General features: G+C 29.5%; 2 protein-coding genes across 2 annotated transcripts in view; both read left to right on the top strand.

The window, feature by feature from the left end:
- The first annotated feature begins 4,221 nt into the window (after positions 1-4,221).
- Positions 4,222-22,304, top strand: LOC107436390 (sorbitol dehydrogenase). The gene is made up of 7 exons (XM_043043751.2): positions 4,222-4,283; positions 11,967-12,131; positions 15,164-15,323; positions 18,814-18,932; positions 19,908-19,973; positions 20,773-20,948; positions 21,873-22,304. The coding sequence occupies exons 1-7, from the start codon at positions 4,244-4,246 to the stop codon at positions 22,149-22,151; spliced, it is 1,005 nt and encodes a 334-aa protein (XP_042899685.1). The 5' UTR covers positions 4,222-4,243; the 3' UTR covers positions 22,152-22,304.
- LOC107454095 (sorbitol dehydrogenase) overlaps positions 7,227-24,036 on the top strand; it is a 68,375-nt gene continuing 51,565 nt past the window's right edge. Inside the window, exon 1 of the mRNA XM_071184127.1 lies at positions 7,227-7,442. Coding sequence (XP_071040228.1) covers positions 7,389-7,442 — 54 coding nt within the window. The 5' untranslated portion in view covers positions 7,227-7,388. The remainder of the gene's footprint in view (positions 7,443-24,036) is intronic.

Here is a 24,036-nt window from a genome sequence, read left to right as displayed (position 1 = left end):
CCACAAATTAATGGATTCTCAATTCCCAGAGTATATTTTACTTTGACGTACTCTTACATTAAGCGATTTTTAAAATAGACAATGGGCCGGCCAGGTGACCGAGCGGTTAGCGCGCCTGACTGCAAGGCCAATGACCGCGGGTTCGAATCCCACTCTGGGCATGGATGTTTCTCTCTCTTGTGTTGTCCTATGTTGTGTGTGATGAGGGAATGTGGTCCACCCTCTGAACGGGTTTGTGGCAATGTGGCTTAGGCAATGTTACTCGCCTCCGTGACTTTGGTTCACAGGTGCCCACTGGGTAACGCGAAATGAGTAACACCTCTGGCATCTTCTAAGGCGAAACGAATAAAGTTCAGTGCCTGCCATTCGAAAAGGAAAATACTTTAAAATATAATTCTCGTTTTATGATTCCATTGTCAGTTCAATGATATAATTATGATATAATCAGACGAGTAATATGATATAATTCCCGTAAANGGGTGGATAAAACGGGACATAAAAAACTCTATCCCGTTTTATCCAACTCATAAGTGTCCCGTTTTGTCCGACTCCGACACTTTTTGAAACAAACATGGCTGCTGCCTAAATGTGAAAAGAAAATTAGATAGACTGCACATAAAAATATTGGTAAATAAATGGTTAATTAAATTTAATACTCACCGGAATTTTATTCCCATATATGTAGGCAGTACAATGTAAAAAACAACGCACGTAAATGTAGAAAATGGCAAAAAAATAGAGTAAAAAAGTTCTGAGATCTACAACTTTCTATCAAATAGTGATCTCGAGGCGGGACGCACCGAGAATGATATAATCACTGTCAAATAACACGTTTCTGTCGTTGTCCACTAGATAGCTGTAATAGTCTGGTCCCTAGGCGACGTATCCCGTTTTGTCCGACTATCCCGTTTTATCCAACTCTCTCCTATATAGCACTATGTGTTAAAGAGGATGATGTTGTGGAAACAATCAGTGCACTTAATATTCTTGACAGCTAAATCAAAACTTTTAAGAATTAATTTAATGAATATACATCTAATAAAGAAGGTAAATATAATGAATTGTGGTCATTATTGACTATGAGTAGCTCTTGGCAAACAAAATATGCATTCAATAAAATACATTGATAGCCAAGATCTAACTGTAAATAATAAGTACAGAATATACTTGTAAAACAACGTTTGCTTAGTTATTCGTCTGTGACAGAATTTTTCTGTAACAATGAAAAAGATTAAAAATGATTGCCTGTTAACAAATATGCCTTGTTAAAACAATTAATAATCTGTCACTTTTGGCTCAGTTAAAACCAATACATTGCAATATGTTTAAAGTTAAATACAAACAATAGTCTTACCGTATTAAAATGTCGTGTTTAAAGTATTGTAAAACAATGAATTAAACATTTTTATTTGAATTTCTTGAATATAGATTGATGTGCATGTTTTTGATGCATCATTATTTATAGTAATTCATATATGCTTAATATAACAATAAACAATAAAAAAAATATACAATAATATGATCTATTAAAAATGGTGTTTATGCTGAATGAAGAGCAAAGCTGGAAAAGGGCTACAGTTTTTATTATGGAAGTTTAAAAAAAAATCTAAAATTTCCTGTTGGTTTCATATAAGTTTGAAATTTAAAGCATTGAACTTGATATATTTTTGTATCAGAATATGCCTCAACGTTCATTCCTACTAAAAAGTAGACCTGAAAATTTAAAGTTTCAGTTAATGGCCTGGAATTTTAAAATATTTTAGCAGTCACTTTTCCTTAAAACCTAATAAGTTAGTGACCAATATCAATAGGTCTAAAAAAATGCCATTTAAGACCTTTAAAAGCCAAATTTTGGAAATTTTTTTTTAAAAACTTTTATTAAATTATATTTTTATTATATTTTGAAAACAAATTTAGCAATCAAAATGCTAAATATGTGACAAAATTTTGTTAAGCATACTGACTTTTAAAGACCGATATGAAGAAATATATCTAAATTTTGGGGGGAGGAGGGGCAAAATATATGCAATGTATTGAAGAATTCTCCTTCTGCGTGTTTTTTTTCAACCCCAAATAAATGGATTATCAATTCCCAGAGCATATTTTACCTTAACGTACTCTTAAATTAAACGATTTTTAAAATAGGCAATGGGCCGGCCAGGTGACTGAGCGATTAGCGCGCCTGACTGCGAAGCCAATGGTCGCGGGTTCGAATCCCGCTCTGGGCATGGATGTTTCTCTCTCTCTTGTGTTCTCCTCTGTTGTGTGCGAAGTGAATGTGGCCCATCCTATGAACGGGTTTGTGGCAGTGCGGCGTGGGCAATGTTACTCGCCTCCGTGACTTTGGTTCACAGGTGCCCACTGGGTAACGCGAAATGAGTAACACCTCTGGCATCTTCTATGGCGAAACGAATAATGTTCAGTGCCTGCCATTCGAAAAAAATAGGCAATGGAAGAAAGTAAGTAGTTGTTTATTTAACACTTTTCGATTCTTTTTTTTTTGTTGACTTGCTACATAGCGAGTAGTTATTTTCAGGTCTAATAAAAGGGGTTAAAGAAAGGGTTTTGCAATTTGAATTTTTCTTTAAAAAAATATGTGATAGTTTGCCTGGGAGTATGTGAGCTGAGCTCTTTTAGTTAATATTTTCCTTAATTTCATTTTTTTCTCTTTTTTGGCTTCTTGCGTTGTGCTTACGAGATTTTTTGTTGCAGGTATCGAATACTGGGGTTTACCCATTGAATTTCATTCTAAAGGATATTAAAATTTTTTAAAAACATTTTCAAATTAAATAATTTAAGTTTTAAATAGATATTTAATGTTTAATAGTTTTAAATTGGTTGTTTTCATTGTTAAGTTTAATTTATTTTCTTTTATAATTTCAGCTATAGGCCTTCATCTTCAAGAAAATCTATGAATCAAGAAAATCTAGAAACTTTGTTTTCATTTGCAGAATCTCAGAGCTGATTTGATTTTTAGAAAGGCTGCTGGGTGCTTGCAAACGGAAATTGTACGCTTTGATGGAGTTCTAGGTTAGTTGTGAGTTCTAAGTTTGATCCTTAAAGCAAATGAAGCAACCAGTGTAGATATTCAGCAAGGTCCAATTTAAATCTGCCATGGCGGAAAGTCCTCATGTTTATTTTGGTGTTGAAGTTTGAAGAAAGAGGGATGTCTGAAAAATTCACCCCTGTTGTGTGTGACACACCATTATTAACTGCTGCTAAATTTTTCATAAAAACTTTAATAAAAGGATTTAATGACTGCTTGGAAATTAATTTCAAGACTGTGTATAATTTCAAAGAAATGTAATTTCAAACTGTATCAAGTAGTTCTTAAGTCACGAAAAAAAATTATTTATTTAATAATAATTATGTATTTTTAACTTATCAACGTTAATTCAAAAAAATGAAGGTAATGTATTGCATTTACAATTGGATGAAATTTATTTTACAGTGTGATTTGTTTTTAAATAAAATTATTATGCTGTGAAATAGTCCTGTTTATTATGGATTTTTTTCTTCTTAATTACTGTAGTGTGTAATTTCTTTTACAACTTTGCATTAAATGTTCAACATTTAAAAGAAAATTGATCTGTCAAGCATAATATTTGCATTAATAAAATTTTATGAAATATAACGTTAGAAAATCTCTTTAGTAGATCATGCTTAAGTGTCATGAAAGCAGTTGAATACATTTAAAATTTGGTTATTTTTAATCTTTCGGCATGATATCGGAAACGACATTCTTTTAACGCTGATTTTAAAGTATAGCCCAAACTCGTGAGGATTTTTAATATCAGCATTGTGTTTATTATTTTTAATTTTGGAAATTTTCTCATGATTATTCATTTGAAATTTGAGACAAATAGTTTATGCTTTTTTATTTTTATCATGTTTAAAGCAATATAACTGTAAAATAATTACAATCGTAAAATAATTATAATCATAAAAAAGTACTTTCGACGTACAGCTGAATAACATTTACATTATGATAAAAATTTATAATCAATTTAGAAAAGAATATTGCTTAAGCTTTCATCTGAAGGGTTTTGTATATTCTTTGTGAAAACACGTGCAATTGCATCTTCTTTTTTTAGAAAGTCCCATTCAGGACGCTTACCTGTAATGTCACGTTTGTTTTTACTATGTTTGCAATGCGTAAACTCTTATCAGCGAAATACAAACAATGGAACTGATTGATTTTAAACAAAAATTTCGTGATGGCGAGGTAATCAGAAAATAACTGATGGTAGTCAAGCTTGGATCGATACAAAATACAGCTTATAGTAAAAAATTATGTTATTTTGTCTCATTCTTGTATGCAATTAAATGTTTGTGCAAATTTAACTCTGATAAAATATAATATTTACTACTTTTTTTTGGTTTCGAGATTTAAATGTTACCTAAATTTCAAGTAAATAAAACTACATAGCATCTTTAACTAATTGTTGAATCGTTAAATATTTTTGATGTGTCAATATAAAATTATTTTTAAATTACAAAAAATTATTGGCAAATTTTTTTAATTAAACTTCATATGGGCTTTTTTTGTTTTACTCTTGCTGAAAACATTTCGGCAGGAGTCTTTGGATTTTCTGAGTAAAATTTTAGACTCTTGAAGGATAAAGTCACGTAAGTATTTTTCCATTTAATTTCAGAGAAAAACTGTATGCAAGTGAGTAATTTGAATATTTTTAAATTTTCTTTATTGCTTCAATTATTACAAAAAATAACAATTTAAAAATTCGAGATGTAATTTTATTTTAATATTTTTGGAAATGAATGACGTAGTTATACTTTTAAAGAAAAAAAAACAAGTTAAATTTCAACTCAATTCAAATGTAAATTTAACTTTGCAATTATGTAGTGTGGTTTTCTTAATTTACAATTTCAGAATATAAATAATTAATGATAATCATGAAATTACACATGGCTTAAGTTACATATTTTATTAAATATGTTTTACATTACAAACTGGCAAATTCATTTTGATAAAATAAGCTCATTTCTAAAAAAATTAAGAGTACATTTCAAAATTAGAGACTTGAAAATTATTAATGATATAAAATTTGTCAGAAAACCCAATGTATGAAGAAAGAAAAAAATATTAATAAAAGTTGTGGTATAGTATTATTTCTTACATAAATTTGAAATGTTAAAAAAAATCAGCTGAACATAAGATGTACTTTGGAGTAAGAGGGAGGAAAATGGATGGTAGCTGAGTTCGCTCAAATAATTTTATTTAGTATTTCTGTATTGTTAATTAAACAATTCATGGAATGAATTAAAACTATTGTTCTGCCTTTTACTGCTTCACAGCAATAGAGAAAATTAAGTAAAATTATCTTTCCGAATTATTCTACTACCATCCAAATCTTCCTCTTGATTACTCCAAAAATAAAAAGCAACGCAAGATCAAAACTAATTCAAAATAATATTACGGCGAGCGCTAGATAATATTAGTTTGCATAGAATCTAATATTATATAAAGCAGAGCAAACAGCGACGTCTTGCATCTTTCTAATATTAGAAGTTGTGCAAGATAGCGTTAGATTTTACCTATTTTTTGATATTATCTAATATTAGGTGTTACTTGGGACCCTATCTGAAGTTTTGAGGTCCTCTTCTGACGTCATAGCATTGATGTACTATTTTTTTCCTTCTTTTTGACGTTCCGGGTTTGTTTGTATATACTTGGAATACTCAGTTGCACTGAATTAAATTTCTGCATCTTGCATTTGCGAAAAAATGTGTTCTTCATAATTTGAAATATCAGATGAGGATATGAGAAAAGTAATTTGGGAAGTTATCCTATATTGATATGCCTGATAGTTGAGTAGCGGAAGACTGCGGTTTAGTTTACACCAGCAAAAATTCTTCTACCTGAATTTTTTTCTTTTTCTTTTTGTCGTATACCTGTTTAGGCAGTGGGGGTGCGATTGTTCCCTTTTTTCAGTGGCGCAATCTATGACCAGGAATTCGACTTCTGCCACGCCATTCACACAACCACAACCCGTTTAAAGGGCGGGTCACATTCACACACAAAGGAGAAAGGACATAGAACACACAGAGAGAGAAAGAAACATCCATGCCTTGCCCGGGATTCGAACCCAGGACCTTTCTGATGCAAGGACCGTTCCCTGTCCCCTACACAGGCCGGTCGGCGCCTGAATCTTCTACCGGAAGGTAAAACAACGTCTACAAAAACACAGTTGGAAAAAATGTGAATAATATGAGCCAATTTCATTAAATTCCGTGAGCAACTTTTTGAGTTGCAGTCATTTTTGTAGTTTTTCCTTAATTTATGATAATCTGTGTTCATGAGTGTGGGTTTAGAAAGAAAACAAAGTAAATTTTCTTTCTTTCTTTTTTAACTTGTTTTTATAATTATTAAAAATAGTGTTTTTTGAATATTTATACATCCTAAAATTTTAAAGCAATAAATGTATAAAAAAATACTTTCTGCTTACGGATTTTTTAGAATAATTTCAGCTTTTGTATAATAATTTCATTAAAAAATGAAATTTTTTAATGAAATTATTGTGTGATTTTTATTGTGAAACTATTTTTTTGCGATAAAAAAGTCGTTTATCATAGCGATTTTTTTTTAAAAAAAAGAAGGATTTTTAATGTGAAAGCATTCATAAAAATATTGTTTAGTGAACCTTTTCAAGCTTTTAATATTTAAATAAGAAATAAGAATTTTAATCAAGACATTATCAGTAGTTTTGAAAATTCGAAACAAAATTATTTTCCAGTTTTAAAAACTCAAGACAAATTTTATATTGTTCTGACTTACTTTTATGAAGATTATAAAATGATTTTATTCATCTGGAATTCTTCACCAAAAGACACTTGGCACTCAGAAAAAAGAAAGATATGAAAGGAACCCTTAAAAAATATTTTTTACTTAGATAAAGAACTACGTACATCAAATAAAATCGTTTTCCTTTATTAACAAACGAACATTGAAGCTGCATGCATACCTTTTAACTAAAGTCGTCCGACATTTTTCATAAATTATTATTGTTCCATTCCGTTTATGATACATCCACATGACAAATTAAATTCACTGGGTTGGGAATAAACAAATTACGTCAGCAGATTTTGACGTCAACAGGTGAGGTAAGGAAAGACAGGTTGTTCAGTGTCTTCTAGATCATCTGCTTTCGTACCTGATTGGCTTATCGCCGAAAGCTTGGCTCCAAATTGAGAAATTTTAACATTTTCGACATAGTTTCTACCCTCTTAAGATTGTATTTTTACAAAGAGCTGTCTCCATTTAAAGTTCTAGTCAGCAGATGATATTCGGTCGATTCATAGTCCGTTGCACTTTATTTGTTGTGACATTTTTAAAGTTTTCGGCATTCTGTAAGTGAGTATTATAAAAAATGATTCAGGATAATTTGTGTGCGGTTTTAAACAAAATTGACGATTTGCGTTTGGTAAGTATTTTTATATATTGCTCTTATACATTCGCTTAATTTTTAAGTATTTTAAATAAGAACAAATATTTTAATTATTTATTAACATTATATTTTATTTGTTTATTAATAATATATAAGTTATTACACGCTCAATTTGCGTCTTTTCTCATTATACCATTTGTCTTACGTTTACGATTCAAACTTTTTAACCCTTTGTAGTTGTATTTTGTTGAAAATTCAATAAGAATTACTAAATTATCATACCGTAAACCGGGGAGAGTCTACCCATAAAGGGGCGAGTCTACCCATTTTAGTTTTATTTAATTTTCACTATTTTAAATTGCAAATAAAAAATTTTTTACCGACGGAGGACTTAGTTTAGACTCTAAGGAAGATGGCGCTGTAGTAGTTTGATCCGTTTTTATTTATTTGGTGTCTTTTTAACCAACCTGTTCAAACGTCTTTTGAGAGATTTGTATTGAAAATCAGCAAACTTTTAGTTGGTGCTCCGTAAGTATATTATTATTATTACTATTTTCACTTTGGTTAAGTGATAAACTTATCTAAGACTAAGATTACATTAATTTTATATGAAAAAAANATTAAATATGTGTAAATTTATTGTATATAACTGATATTTTATCCATCCAATTCATGTGATGTTTCAATTTTTAACTATGTTATTTTTTGTTTATTTTTATTAAGGTTCTGTTCCTGTTAACCCTTTGGCGTCATTTTTATATATTTCTTTTTGACGCTCTAATTGCAAGAAAAAATAGATATTTTATTATATTTTAATTATAAATAAGCAGTCTAATAGCTTAATGATCTTTCTATCGGAATTATATTTGTCTATCGGAATTATATTTGTACTAAAATATAAAATCAAAAAAAGTAATTTGAATTTTTTTTAAATTCATATTCGATAATTTGCCAATAATTGTCTTTGTAAATTAAAGAAATTTCAATAATGAATAACTATTTATCTGAGATCTAAACAGCTTCAAATAAATGTAAATTTGAAGAAAAAAAATATTGTTTGGAAGTGAGCTGTGTTTGGAATATTTGAACTTTAACGTAGGAAAAGAACCGGTATGCTGTATTTCAGAACCATATAATATTAAAATTCTAAATGCAATATTTTTCACTTAATTTGAACTAAATATAGTACAAAAGGTATGAAAAATATGCTTAATAATAATTCTGCGTCAAAGGGTTAAAAATTTAAAACTCGTATAATAGTGTTTTGAAAATTATTTTTATTTATCCTTCTTAACGCATCACTTTTCGTATGTATTTTGGATAGATAATAATAATAATAATAATAATAATAATAATAATAATAATAATAATAATAATAATAAAACTTTTGAATCTGTTTCGAAAAAAAAATCTATACATAATCATTCGAATACTTGATACGTGTAGTCATTTATAAACTGTCAAAGAAATTAAAATTTTATAAATGGTTCAATTAAACTGAAGATATTTCCAGAGATATTTCTGTCACAGTTTTAGAACAGTTTTAAAAAAACAAAATACAGAAATTAAAGAACTGAAAAAATCTTTCATATTCGACTGCTGACTTCCTTAATTGATTTTGCACTTTTCACTGAAAACTTTCACTGGAGGCAGACTTTAATTGAATAAAAAAAAATGCAACTTATAAAAATGGAATAGAAGTACAAAATTCTTCAATTGAATTGAAAATTTTTTCAATTATTGTTACTATTTCAGTTTATTTTATGCATTCTCCTAAAAAGGCAAAGCTAAAACAAATGGTGCAAATAGGATCTGCCTTCTCTTTTCGAATAAAAAGTCTGTAAAGAGAAGTTCCTGCACGGAGATAAAATTTCTGGTAAAAATGACGCTCTGTTAGGAGTAATGACATTTTTGTTAAAAAAGAAAACCATGTTCTGGTTAATAAAACCAAAATAAATCATTCATTTGGTAACTTTTCTGTTCATATTGTAATTGTTTACCTGAAATTCTGCTTTTTAGATAAGTGTTCTTACTTCCACACAATTAGTAAAAATTACGAAACTGAAAAGTAAATGGGTTTTATGCCATGTTCAAATGTATCATGATAAAATTACCAAATTTTACCACATTTATCAAATTTTATCAAATACTATAAAACCATATATTATTCATAATTTTATCAAAATAATAACCAAAATGCTTCTGTTAAAACTACAGAGCTTTTTGGGGTTCCTATGGAGTCAGACATACGGTAAATTTTACCATATTGTGGTAGTTTTGACAATACTTTTTTTCTCAGTGTGAGATTAAGAAAATTCGGGCTATGCACATTTATAGAAATATCTTCAATTAATAATGTTAAATTTCTATGAAATTTTAAAATATAATGTACTAATTCTTTTTTTTTTCCTTTGAGTAAGTGCAAAAATTTGTGTATGTTGAGCTTTCAACTGCCTAAAATTATCAGGTGAAAGTAATAGTTGGAACCCGATCTGATTTATGAAAAAATGCTTATTTGTACATAAGATTGTAGAGAAATGAATAGAAATATTGCATTAATCCAAATAATTATGGTATATTTTCTAAAAGGCATCATTTTTCACCAGTTGTCACTCAAAAGGCATTTCGAAACTTTAGGACACTAGAAAGTAAATTTTTTTGCATGCGCCATTTGTAATTCAGATTTTCCTACATTTAATTAACGACAGTATATTTTGAAAAAAAAAGAAAAAACTTTAGCTTCGAAATTTAAATCCCTCTTTAGGCTTTCTTTCAAGTAAACCACGTATTCTCTATTCAAAAACGAATTTAAAATTGTGTAAAATGTTGACAGACAATAATGGAAAATGATGAGCAGCATATTATTGATGAATGAATTTTTTCTTTTTTTGCTTAATAATCGATGCTCGATAGAACGATACATGTGAACCGAGACAAAACGGACATTAGAACGAGAGGTCATTTGATCCTGAGTGCACAAAAATACCGTAATTCTTAAATCACGCTTCAGAAAATTAATTTTAATAAAGCATTGTTTTACTTTAATCATAATTTGGATAATAGTAGAAAAAAATTAAACATTGCAACTTTATTTTCTATGTTAATGTATACTTAAAAGTAACATTTAAAATAATACTTTCTAATTATAAAATTCGCTTAATATAATAAGCTGGTTCTGGCTGCCATTTTTCGATAAATAACATACGTTAAGATAACTGCGAAAACCACTACTTTTAATTCGAAAATAGGCCCCAAAAGGGGATAAATATTTCACAAAAAGAATAAATACAATTATCAAGCAAGAAAAATATGATTTATTCATTTATGGTATGCCTTGCAAAGAATGCTACATAGGTTGAGAAGGCATCCTTTTAACCAATAATTGAGTGGTTAGGGTACTCCATACATTCTTCAATTATCAATGCGAAATAATCAATTTAAGAGAGAGTCTAGGAAGTCATGCCATTCTTCTTTTATTAAAGGAGAATTCAAGGCGTTTTAAATTTATTTAGGGGTAACATCAAAAGAAATAAAGGTTTGAATAATTTCTTCAAGACTTTTTTCAGTGTCAAATGACTATTTAAAATTTTTTAGATCAAACTGTGGTAAAAAGTACCTGAAACGCTGACAGCATCTTCCGTAAAAAGTTTTTAACAGAAAATTCCATTTTTACCGTAAAATTTTTTCCTGTATATTTTATAGTAATAATTATTAAACTACAGTGATTCAGTATTTTGTAATAAATATTGTTGTAAAAATTATGGTATCTACATCTTAGCCGGCCAGACAGTCCAATGTGGGCCAATGCCTTCCTCTGAAGATTTCTCCAGAATGACTTCTGATTTATCTTTGATCACCAATTCTTTTCACTAATTTGCAAGAAAATCAGACTCCATCGAATCAGCCCATCTCAACCGCAGCCTTCCCTGCTTTCTTGTTCCAGTGCGTAAAAAAGCAGTATCTTTTTTATTGTATTGTCATCACTCATTCGAATCACATGGGCTATCCAATTCATTCTCCTTATTTTTATGTATTTAATAATAATACGTTGTTTAAAAATCTTGTACAGTTCAAAGTTAAATCTCTTTCTCCAGTTATTGTTTTCATTTACACTAACAAGTATAACTCAGCAAAATCTTTTTCTCAAATATTGCGATGCAATTTTTTAAAATTATGGCATGTAAGATTTTATGGTAAAAAGGACTGGCACTCTGGGAGCCGGTACATTTTACCATTATTTGCTCTCGAATTTTTGGTCGTAACTTTTGGTCGGTATATTGGAATGAAAGATTTAGGGCAGTCGTTCTAATGGAGACTTAAATAACATTGAGTCTATAAAACACAAAACGGCACTTAATGCGTCTGTCATTATAATGGAAGGGTTAATAAAATGAGGATTGTAATAAAAAGCATAAACATTATTTCATATTGATTCCACGTCAACTAAGAACTTTTGCAATCACCTGGTATGTAGAACAAAAAGTTTCAACTATGTATTCAAAAAGATATATTTATTTCTTTAATTATTAATAAAATTTAAATATTTATGTTCTTCTTTAGAGGTCTTACTTGAAATTCAAAGTGTTGGAATCTGTGGATCTGATATTCACTATTGGAAAAATGGTCGAATCGGCGATTTTATTGTTAAAGAACCTATGATCGTTGGTCATGAATCAAGTGGCAAAGTTGTAAAAATTGGTAAAAGTGTGCAGCACTTAAAAGAAGGTATGCTTTCTATTTAATTAAAAGTTTTCTTTCAACTTATACTTAAATTTTTAAAGAAGTATATTAGTTGCACTAAGTTTAAATTTATAAAATAAGGTTCATTCTATTCAGTTAGATTAAGTTTTTAACTTAAATGTAAATTCAGTTGCTCCAGAAGTGCTCATTTTGACATTCTAGAATTACTTATATTATTTAATGCATCCAATAATAAATCTTTATAATAAAATATAAATAAAGTCTTTAGAATCAAAATTTTATTTAAAGTTATAAACTATTATAAATGTAATGCGTTTCAATGACTTGTAAAAAAATTTAACTATGTAAAAAATTTTTGAAGCTAGTAATATGGTTGCAATACTAAATTATTTTAGTGTTTTTACGAAATGATTACAAAATTTAGAATTTATTACTAATAATTTAACAGTCTAACACATTGTTTATCATCAGCAGTAATTAGGCCAATAATCAAGATCGAACTCGCTACCTCATCTCTCCAGCATTGTGTTAGCTATTATTTAGAATGGCTGGGAAATTATAACACAGTATTGTGAAAATTGAATAAAATTATCAAATTATTCTATAACTTTAATGATTGCTTCATTAGAATTTCTATAAATAGCTTCTACATGACTACTATTGTTGTTATTATTTTCAGTAGAATGTCTATTCTAGAGACAAATGGGATAAGACATTTTCACGTGTATNACTCGCTACCTCATCTCTCCAGGATTGTGTTAGCTATTATTTAGAATGGCTGGGAAATTATAACACAGTATTGTGAAAAATGAATAAAATTATCAAATTATTCTATAACTTTAATGATTGCTTCATTAGAATTTCTATAAATAGCTTCTACATGACTACTATTGTTGTTATTATTTTCAGTAAAATGTCTATTCTAGAGACAAATGGGATAAGACATTTTCACGTGTATCAATACTTTGAAATCTGGTTCTTCAAATGAAAGAGATTAAGATTGAATGAATACTCTCTTCATTTTTTTCAAATATCAAAAGCTTTTATCGATCCGCTCTTTATCTTTAACCAAAGTCGTTTTTTCAAAGCACTCATGATAAAGAATCACGTACTGATATCATGAAAGTACTGAGAGTTAAGACTATTTTAAGGTTTCTAAATTCGTCATTCTTAATCTCTGAATTCCTGATTAAAGGGAGGGATAATTGGGTGAAATGAAATATCAGGAGCTTCATTGTAACATTTATAAACAACTCCTCTACCGCTATAATTTGATCCTAAAACAGAAAACGAAAGGACTTTTAAACTAAACGTTAAACTAAAATTGATTTCATGAAATTCGTAACCCGTAGCTCCGTTAAACGGAAATAAAAGTCGCGAAGATTTCCAATGATTAGTCCGACTACAAGTGAACTCAACCGCATGACTTTAAAACTTGCATTATCATCACCCAACCAAGGCCAAGCACATTACCCCATTTTTAAGGCTCTATATTTTATGGTCCATGCTAGGAACGCCACGTAATTTTGATCCTGGTGAGACGATGGGGATAGCGCTTGAATTGAAATCTTTCTCTCCAAACTTCACGATAATCAAAAAGTGAACTTAGGCTGCGTATACACACCAGTTGTTTGGTCCATCCCCAGGAGGATCGAACTCACTACCCCAAGCTAATATATGTATATANACGGCCAAAAAATTCAGATTTTTATATTTTTTATTTATTTAAAAACTAATTCACATTCACTTATAAACTTTTAGGTATTAATACACAAGCTGGTTCACTGATTCGCTTATTCTTTTTTTTCGTTAATTTACTCGCTGTAAGCAAACCTAACAATTATAAGTAATCGTCCGTGATTAATAATAAGAAGAAAAAAATCAAAATAAAAAAATAATACTTTTAAAAACCACGTTTTTGTAGTGGAGAATAATAATTAAAAAATAAAAATTTGAAAAACAAAAAACGTGGAGCGCATGAAGTACATAACAGTAATATTAGTGTGTGTATGCGTACTCATTAGAATATGTATCTAATTGTAATTGTGTCTGAATGTGTATGTGGAATATGTTTGTGTATATGCATGTGTATGTGTATGTATATGTGTATGTGCATTTGGCTGTGCATGTGTAGGAGTAAAAAAAATGTGTATATGTACTGTTATGCATTTCATGCACCCCACGCTTTTCGTTTTTCAAATTTTTATTTTTTAATTATTATTCTCCACTACAAAAACGTGGTTTTTAAAAATATTATTTTTTATTTTGATTTTTTTTGTATTCACTTCCAAAATCTCAATTTTTTTTCACTCACTGTACACAAAACTTTTCAACTGATATGTGACACTAATTTGAAATAATCGAATTAACTACAAAAGACAATCGCGAAAATATTGATTTTTCTTTAATTTTATTTTACTTCGTATGTCTTCTTTCTCTTCATGTTCATGCATTGTCATCCATTTCTGAACTATGTGCCAAATTTGAAGTCTGTAGCTAGACGGGAAGTTAGTTTAAAATCGATTACAAAATCCCACCCGAACAGACATACACGAAGGCAAGTTAATGTAAACGTGGTAAAAATAAATAAATTAATGATAATTTTTATATCTAGATTAACATGAGTGATTCTTTCGCTCGACTGTTATAAAATTTTTATGATTAGTAAATTAATAAGTAAATAAATAAAAAAAATATACCGGGAAATATTTTTTTAGCCCAAAATTGCTTGTTTTAGGTTAAATGACTTAAGCATTTCGTATCAAAAGTTATTTTTATTTTTTAAGTTCTTTCAGATGTGTAGGTACTCTTTTTCACTTTTACTTGTCACAGATCTTATAATTTCTCATTTTCTATTATATATATTTTTTTACTTTTGTTTTTAGTATTTTTGCTTTTTGCCTTAGATTATTTTTATCAATACAAACATATAACTTGAACTTTCCAAATAATAAATAAAGAAAAAACTGTCTTAATTCATTTTTATAAAAATTATTTAGTTTCTTCGTTTCGTCTTGAGACTTCTTGATAAGCTAGTGTGCTTTTTACATATTTAGGTGACAGGGTAGCTATTGAGCCAGGTGTACCTTGTGGAAAATGTGAGTTTTGTAAGAAAGGAAGTTACAACATTTGTCCTGATATAAAATTTTGTGCTACACCACCATACGATGGATCACTGTGCCGTTATTACTGTCACGATGCAGATTATTGTTTCAAGTAAGCTACTTTGTGAATAAATTTTCTATGACAAGTATTTTGTACTTTAATATAACGATATGAGCAAACTTCCTTTATTGAAGTCGTCATTCTTTTCAGATGAAAAAATGATTTAAATGTACAACGAAGAAAACAGAACAAAACGGTCGGACATTCTAAGCATCGAATTTCTATGAAAGGACTCACTTTTAATGATTCATGTACCGAATCTTAAATTAACTAATTAGTTAGGGCAAACGATATTTTGGGTTAAGAAATCAGCACCAAAAACAGGTGCTGTCACTGAATAAACATGCATTTCTTTAAAGAAACGGATACAGATTCTTGACCCCTCGAAAATGGGGGATAGCTGAAATCTGAAGAAAATCGTCTAATTGAAAAGAAATACCGAACTGTTAGCAGTTCGGTTAAGAAATCTATAAAAATTCCATTCCATTCCTTGTTTCATTCCAAACTGTTAATCCCAGTTTTTGCGTATTTTGTCCTATCATCACAACTGATGAAGTGAATAAATTTTTTTATATGATTATAAAACGTGCTTGTATTCACCATATTCCCGGTTCATGTTCTCCCCTGCAGGAGCAGTATTTGTAGAGGTTTTTTTAAATTTCCGGTAGAAGATTCAAGTAGAAAAATTTCTGTTGGTGTAAATTAAATTGCGTAAATTCGCATCTCAACGATCAAGTAATTGCATATCAATATAGAACAAATTCCCAAAGTACTTTTTTTTTCATATCTTCATCTGATATTTTAAAATATGAAGAACACGTTTTTTCGCAAAAACACGACACAAATATTAAATTCAGAACAACCGAGTATTCCGAGTATATACAAACTAACCCGGAAAGTCAAAAAGAAAGAAAAAAATGGCACATCATCAATGCCATGACATTAGAAAAGGACCTTAAGACTTAAGACCGGTAGGTTTTGTTTGTAGTTCCGAGTACAAACAAACTAACCCAGAACGTCAAGAAAAGAAATAGTCCCCTCAATGCCATGACGTTAGAAAAGGACCTTAAGACTTAAGACCGGTAGATTTTGTTTGTAGTTTTGGAGATTCTGCTGAATATGGGTAATATTTTGCATAAAATAACTATATTCATTTTAATGATGAGCAAACAAATTTTAAGGTTCACAAATTTATTGTTCTTAAATCTACGTAGTATCTCATCTAGGGAGTATAAATTACAAAACCCAAAATTTGATCGATTAGTTCCTGAGGAATAAGAATTTAAAAATACAACTGATGATCAGAGATAGCTAAATACGCAAAAAGTGCAGTGAGTGATAAGGCGTATTAACTTTTAACTGCTCCCTTACCTCTATTGGGGCCGTCTTTTGCAAGATTGTGGCTTCCCCATTTGCATTTTTAGCGTAAATATTCCAAATCCGTCAAAAAGAAGGGCATATCAATAGAGAAAAAAAAGGCATTTTTGTGTCTTATTTCGTAACTTCATATCGTCTGAACTAACAAATTAGCCTATTTCATTTTAGTTTCTTAGGTTAACGCAAATATTGAGCAGTAATAGGAGAATATCCGATATATAGATCAAAGTTAATCATGGTATTTAATGAATGTATATTTTGTGTACTTAGACTGGATTCTATCACTGAATTAGATTAGTGATCCTGAAATAAAAATAACATAATAAAAATAAGAAATATCGGGTTGAGTAAAAAGTTTTCCGCCAAAAAAAAAATCCTGAAAAATGACAATCACATACAAAATCAGCAAAGCTAATGAGAATAGTTATCTCCATGCAAATCAACAATAGTCTGCCAACGTTTTGGCAACTTTTCATTCCCTTCTGCGAAGAACTGGGGGGTGCGCGAGTAGAGAAAGCAATCGACCTCATTTATGACCTCGTCATTTGAACGCAAAATTGTGCCATCAAGATGCAGCTGCAGATTTGAAAACAGATAGTAATCCGAAGGCGCCATGTCTGTGCTGTATGGTGGATGTTGCATCAAATCCCACTCTAACGTGTGGAGCGTCATGCCGGTCATTGCACTAACATGTGGCCAAGCGTTATCTTGATGAAAGAGAATCACCTTCCTTCTGAGCTCGTTTTCTCGTTTTTCGCGAATCGCATCGCTAACTTTGATTAGCATATTGCTGTATATTGTACTGTTGATAGCCTACCCGCTTTTAAGGTACTCCTTGTAGGTAATTCCACGACAATCCCACCAAATACGGAAAAGGACCTTCTTGTTAGTTAGCGTTAGTCTTGCAACCGAACTTGCGGATTCCCCGGATGCTGAACACCCTCTTCTACGGCTAGTATTGTTGTAGTATACCCATTTTTCATCACAGGTCACAATTCTGTCCAGAACGTCCTCTTTTCCTTGATCTCTGAGCAGAACCAAACAGGCGGCTTTTCTCTTGCTCTTGTCTTCAGCAGTCAATTCGCGAGTCACTCAACGGTTAAACTTAATTGTTAGATTTATGCGTTTGAGAGTATTTGCTATTGTTTTTTGGCAAATGTCAAGCTCTAACGCAATAGTTCGTGTTGAAAATTTCTGTCTTGAACAATAATTTGCTTTAACTGGTCACAATCAACCTCAATAGGGCGGCCAGAACGTGGTTCATCTTCAATGTTGAAATTCCCAGTATTAAACTTTCGAAACCAAACTTTTACTGTATCCTCATAAGAAACAGTATTGAAACTTAAACTTTCACACATTTTCTTGAGGCATTCAGTTACACTTAGTTTATTTCGGAACTCATAGTACATAATGGGTCTGATCTGTTAACGTGATAGCTACATCTTAAGAAATTTTTTGGTGCACAAGATGATAAAGTTTTGACAAACAAATTACACAGTTGTGTAGTTCCAATTTTCTGCTTTAAAATACAAAAGCCCGTTTCAAAAAAAGTTAACCACCACCGGCAATGGCTGCTGCTAGCACGGAGGTATTTCCCTTTGGCGGAAAACTTTTTACTCAACCTGATATGTATCTTTATTTAAAGAATATAAACATAAATACAGCTTAACTTTTTTGGATATTTTATAATTTGGAAAAATATTGTTTTGTTTTTGAAACATTAGCGCATATGCGATGCGTGATTATATGCGATGAACTAAACAAAAATTACCCAGGAAGGAGAGTAACAAAAAAGAAACATATTTTAAATTAGTTCAGTACAAAAATGCTGGAAAACGAAGTTAAATTTAGAAAACTGCGACCAAAGTAGTTGATATGTTGGACACTTTAAATTCTGCAAATTCTTAAAAAAATAAAAATTTATTGTAATAAAATGAAAAGTTTGCCTGTCGATATGTTTTTCATATTACTACAAAATTTTGAAATTGTTCTGAAACTGTGCAAAAGCTGTGAGGGATCATTTTAGGCCTTTAATTAGTTTTGCAGATACACAGTGGTTTTTGAAAACAAAAAGTTTACTAGAAGATTACAACTTGTTTGCTTTTTAAAAGTTTTGGCATAAAAAAAAAGAAAACATTTATTTTAACAATGCCTTAATCTTAAGGCTCCCCGACAATGTAAGCTATGATGAAGGTGCCATGATTGAACCACTTTCTGTTGCCTTATACGGTTGTAAAAGGTCTGGTGTTACTGCGGGCAAGTCTGTCCTCATATGCGGAACTGGTTTGTACAATTTTTTTCCGTTGCTGTTTTGAAAATTGTTTAACTCTTGCTTTATTTTTGAACAATTTGCTGTTGTTGATTTTGAAAATTGTTTAACTCGTGCTTTATTTTCGTACAATATGCTGTTGCTGATTTTGAAAATTGTTTAACTCGTGCTTTATTTTTGAACAATTTGCTGTTGTTGATTTTGAAAATTGTTTAACTCGTGCTTTATTTTCGTACAATATGCTGTTGCTGATTTTGTAAATTGTTTAACTCGTGCTTTATTTTTGAACAACTTGCTGTTGCTGTTTTAAAAATCGTTTAACTCGTGCTTTATTTTTGTACAATTTGCTGTTGATTTCGAAAATTGTTAAACTCTTGCTTCATTTTTGTATGGTTTGCTGTTGTTGTTTTGAAACTCACTTAACTCTTGCTTTAATGTTCTTATTTATATGTCTTTATATTGCATTTTTATTTGAGTGTCATATTAAAAGTTATTACCGTTAATAAATTTTACAGTTTAGTTTTAGGCTTCTTTTTTTTTGAGAAGTAAATTTTTTTGCAATCCCGTAAGATGAGGAAAAGATTTCAATAGCTTATTTAATAATTTTCACCCTCCTTTTTTTGCAAAAATTCATTGCTTGTCTTAGATTAAAAAATCTCACTGTTTTAAGCTTTTTTTACTGTATTTTACAGTGTGTATCCTAAATTATTGACCATATTTTATGATTTATTGAAAAATAGTTAAAATGTAAACTTCAAACCTCACAAGCAGATAATAGTAGCTAAATTTTCTAATTTCTAATTTGAAAATTCTAATTTGAGGGGGAATGAATACCAACTCACTACAACCGTGTACCCTAGAGCGCCCCGCCCTCATTCGAGGTATTATTCTCAATTTAAATTTTTTTTTTCAAGAAGTGATCTTCTTCTATACTTTATCTGAATTAAATTTTGTAATCTTTTTTATTTTAATATTTGTATTCTTTTTAGGACCGATAGGCTTACTAAATATTCTAGTATGTAAAGCCATGGGCGTTTCAAAAATATGTGTCACTGGTGAGTAAAATTTAGTATTTTTCTGCATCTTATATTACAGTGGAGTCCCGATAATCCGAGCCCCGGTTATCCGAGTTTCTGCTTTAACCGAGCTATCAAATATTTTAAGGATTTTTTTTTGTTCTAGATTATTTTTTACTTTTAAAAATACCACCGAAAAATAAATCTGAATTTTATCTTCCAAACACTCGGGAAAACAAAATATAACAACTTGATCTCATGAAATGATCGTTAATATCGTCAATAATGAAAATGAACCTAGCGAAGATGATGAAGATAGTGACGATGAAAATCAACATATAAAAATCTCTCACACAGATGAACTTAAAGCTGTCGAAAATGCTACTGAATTCATGGAACAACAGAAAGAGGCGACACCAGCCTTCCTGTTATCCCTAAAAAATGGTGGGGCCTCCCTGGCCGAGCGGTATCGTCGGTCCAAACGCTCTGTTAAGCGTGGAGGTAGCGGGTTCGAGTCCCGCCGTAACCCTGGATGNATTAATATAATAAATTGATTTAATTAATGAATATAATTAATGAATATAATTAATTAACATAATAAATTAGCATAATAAATTAACATAACTAAGATAATTAATAAATATAATTAATTAATATAATTAATTAATATGATTAATAATCATAGTTAAAAAAAATTTAATAATAAAAATAAATTAAACTTAAAAGACATGAAGACTAGATATATTCTTTTTAATTCAAATAATATAAATGAAAGAAATTAACAATATTTTATCCCAACTATTATCAACTAATATTCGATCTTTGTTTCCTTCGATAGATATATCTGAAAACCGACTTTCTTTTGCCCAAGCTCTTGGAGTAAAAAGTATTGTTTGCGTGAAGAACATGGAAATCGAAGCCGTTATGAAAGAAGTGATTGCCAGGTTTGGTGGGCAACCAGATATAACCCTTGAATGTAGCGGTGCAGAACCGAGTGTAAAACTTGGTTTGAAGGTGAGCTTTCTAAGACAATTAATTCAGAAATAGTGAAATTTTATTAAACTTTAATAAATTACATAGTTATGTTTAGTATTGATTTAAGGTGGAATGTGGTTTCTTCCTTTATATTAATTATAAACAATGCATATAAAAAAGGAAAGAAACAACAAAATTAATTAAAACAAACGGGCACCACCCCCCTGTTCACTGAAGCACTCTTACCCTTGAATACTGTTATGCTTGTGATTATCTGTGTCATTGCTTGATTATAATTATTTAATTGCGCTTGATTATGTGTGCTATACTTAAATGCCTTGAGGATCGCTTATATGGTTTGCTATTCAAACCATGCTCGCTTTGTTCGTTACTACGCTGAGAAAGAATTACTGTTAAAAAACTAAACACCAAAACAAAAACTAAAATATACGATATTTAAACAATTAATTTGTTAATTTTCCTGTTCATATGGTAACTGTTTACCGTAAATTCTGGTTCTTAATATTTTAACCTTCTATAACCACACATTTAGTAAAAATACAAAATCGAAAAGTAAATGTAACCGAATAATTGGTTTTTATGCCATGGTCCGAGCTTTTTGGTTCTGCCATAGAACTAGAAACATGGTAACTTTTACGATTTTCTGGTAGTTTAGACCATAAGTTTTGTCATTGTTAGTTAAACCAATTTGAAATGTGTTTTGAGAAATTAAATCAATTATTAGATTACTGAAACTAATTTCACTCTGAAAATTTTTTTTTAAATCATAAACAGACTTATTGAAATAAAATTTTTTAAATTGAAATAAATGACATGCACTAGAAAAACTTTCAAAAATAAAGCATTAATTAAGGTTTTAAAAAACAAATATACTATTTTAAAGTTCTATGACCGCACATTTAGTTTTTATTTATATTTTTAGTAAAATGTATTTTCTTATAGGTGACAAAGCCTGGTGGTGTACTAATGTTAATAGGACTTAAAGCCCTTGAAATTAAAATCCCCATCATTGAAGCAACTATTCGAGAAGTTGATATTCGTGGAATCTTTCGCTACGTCAACTGTTATCCCACTGCCTTGGAACTAGTTTCTAGTGGTGCTGTAAATTTGAAACCTCTAATAACGCATCATTTTACACTTGAAGAAAGCATCAAAGCATTTGAAACATCACATACAGGTGCTGGAGGTGCCTTAAAAGTCATGATTCATTGTGGAAAATAAATGAATTTACAATTTTGCTTAAAAAGAGTGTTAAATCATAAATGAGCTTAATCATATTAAAATCAGTTTCATAAGTATTATTTCTGTGGTGCAAACTGTAATGTATTTCTCTCGTTGTTAATTATTACTTAATAAAATACTTTTTGAATGATATTTTCAATTATTGTCCTTTATTTGCACATTTAAGCATGCATATATAAGTATTGAATTTCAAGCATTATTTATAAAATTTTATTTGAAACTTGCGGACATTGATTAGTTACAGCCGTAAGCAGTTTAAGGTATTACAAATCACCATTTAATTAATTACAAAAATGCCGCTTTAAATGTTGCCTTAAAGTGCTTATTGTCTGCGTAATTAAACTTATGTTTGCTGTCACTAATATAAAAATGATTATTTTCATTCGGCGAAGCAAAACTGTCAACAAAAACTTGCAACTCTACTGATGATCGATTGCAATTTCCAGTTTTTAGATTCAAAATGCTAAATGTAATTTTAAAAGAAATGAAGAGAGTCTTGAATCTTTGGTAATATTTTGTAATACATTTTGAGATACGAATTTTTAATAGGAACTATGTTGTCCCAGGATTATTTTAAATAAATTTTTGTAGCATTTTTAAATTTATATTTCTTTAAATTTTGCTTAAATTTAATCAACATTTGAAATTAAACTTAGTTGCATTTAATAATTTCCTTTAAAAAAGTGAAAACACTTTTCTTTAGAAAAGGATATATCGACTATTTTAAATAATAGTTATTCATGAATAGTTATTAAATAAATAAATATTTAAGTTCACAGTATTCAAGGAAATGTATTAAAGATTTGAGAACGTTTAATCAGACTAACATTGCTATTTGATGTTCAAATTTTTATAAATTTTTTCTGCAAAAGATGAAAATTTAATCGGTATTTGTAAGAATTAGAACAATTCAGTTCTACATGGATAAAAAAATTATGGTGCAATTACGGTAACGTAAAGACATTTTTAGTAAAAAAAAGTTATAAAATCATTGAGTAAAGTATTTAGACCATTCATTTGGTAGTTTTTCTGTTCACATGGTAAAGGTTTTATCCTGAAATACTGTTTTTCAAAATTTTATTTCTCATTGTCACTCATTCAGTCAAGATACGAAACGGAAAAGTAAATTTAAGCGTATAAATAGGTTTTATGTCATGCTCTATAATATCATGATAAAATATCCAAATTTTACCACATTTACTAAGTTTGAACACATATTCTAAAGCAATATATTTTTTTTTTTAATTTCAACAAAAACATTACCAAAGCATTTCAATAAAAATTATCATGCATTTTCGCTTTCCCTCAAGAAACATGACACATTTGACCATATTCTCGTTAAGACTATACTTTTTTTTAATCAGTAAGGCGTATAACATATTTCGAGAGAATGAAGTTTTTAAAGTTAAGTTCATTGTAAGAATACATTGATTTGCATCTGATTTTTTTTTTTTAAATTTTTAAACATTCTGATATTTAACTTCTGGTTCATTATCTGTGCTAACCTGTTTGATTAACAATAACAAATAAATAAAAAAAATGTTCTTCCAGTTTGCAAGTTGAAATTAATTAATACAAAAAGTATACTTTAATTTTACTTATATTTGTAAAATCTTCATATATATATATATATATATATATATGCTTTGAAAGTTTCATGTTTTTCAACTTTGTGTGCTTGTAGAATATATTAATTTGCACTTAAATACAAACGTTTATATATCAAATTGAAGGTAATTTAATGTAGAATTTAATAATAAATACAGTATTACAATATCTGTATTACAAAAAAAAAATTATGCAACTATAAGTAAGATCCATCTTAGATTTGCATTTTTTTAAAGTGATACTTACACAATCAATA

This window comes from Parasteatoda tepidariorum, chromosome 8 (genome assembly GCF_043381705.1).
Source record: "Parasteatoda tepidariorum isolate YZ-2023 chromosome 8, CAS_Ptep_4.0, whole genome shotgun sequence".
Classification (NCBI taxonomy): Eukaryota; Metazoa; Arthropoda; class Arachnida; order Araneae; family Theridiidae; genus Parasteatoda; species Parasteatoda tepidariorum.
The sequence above is the reverse complement of the archived record's forward strand: the minus strand, read 5'-3'. Positions and strand labels throughout refer to the sequence as shown.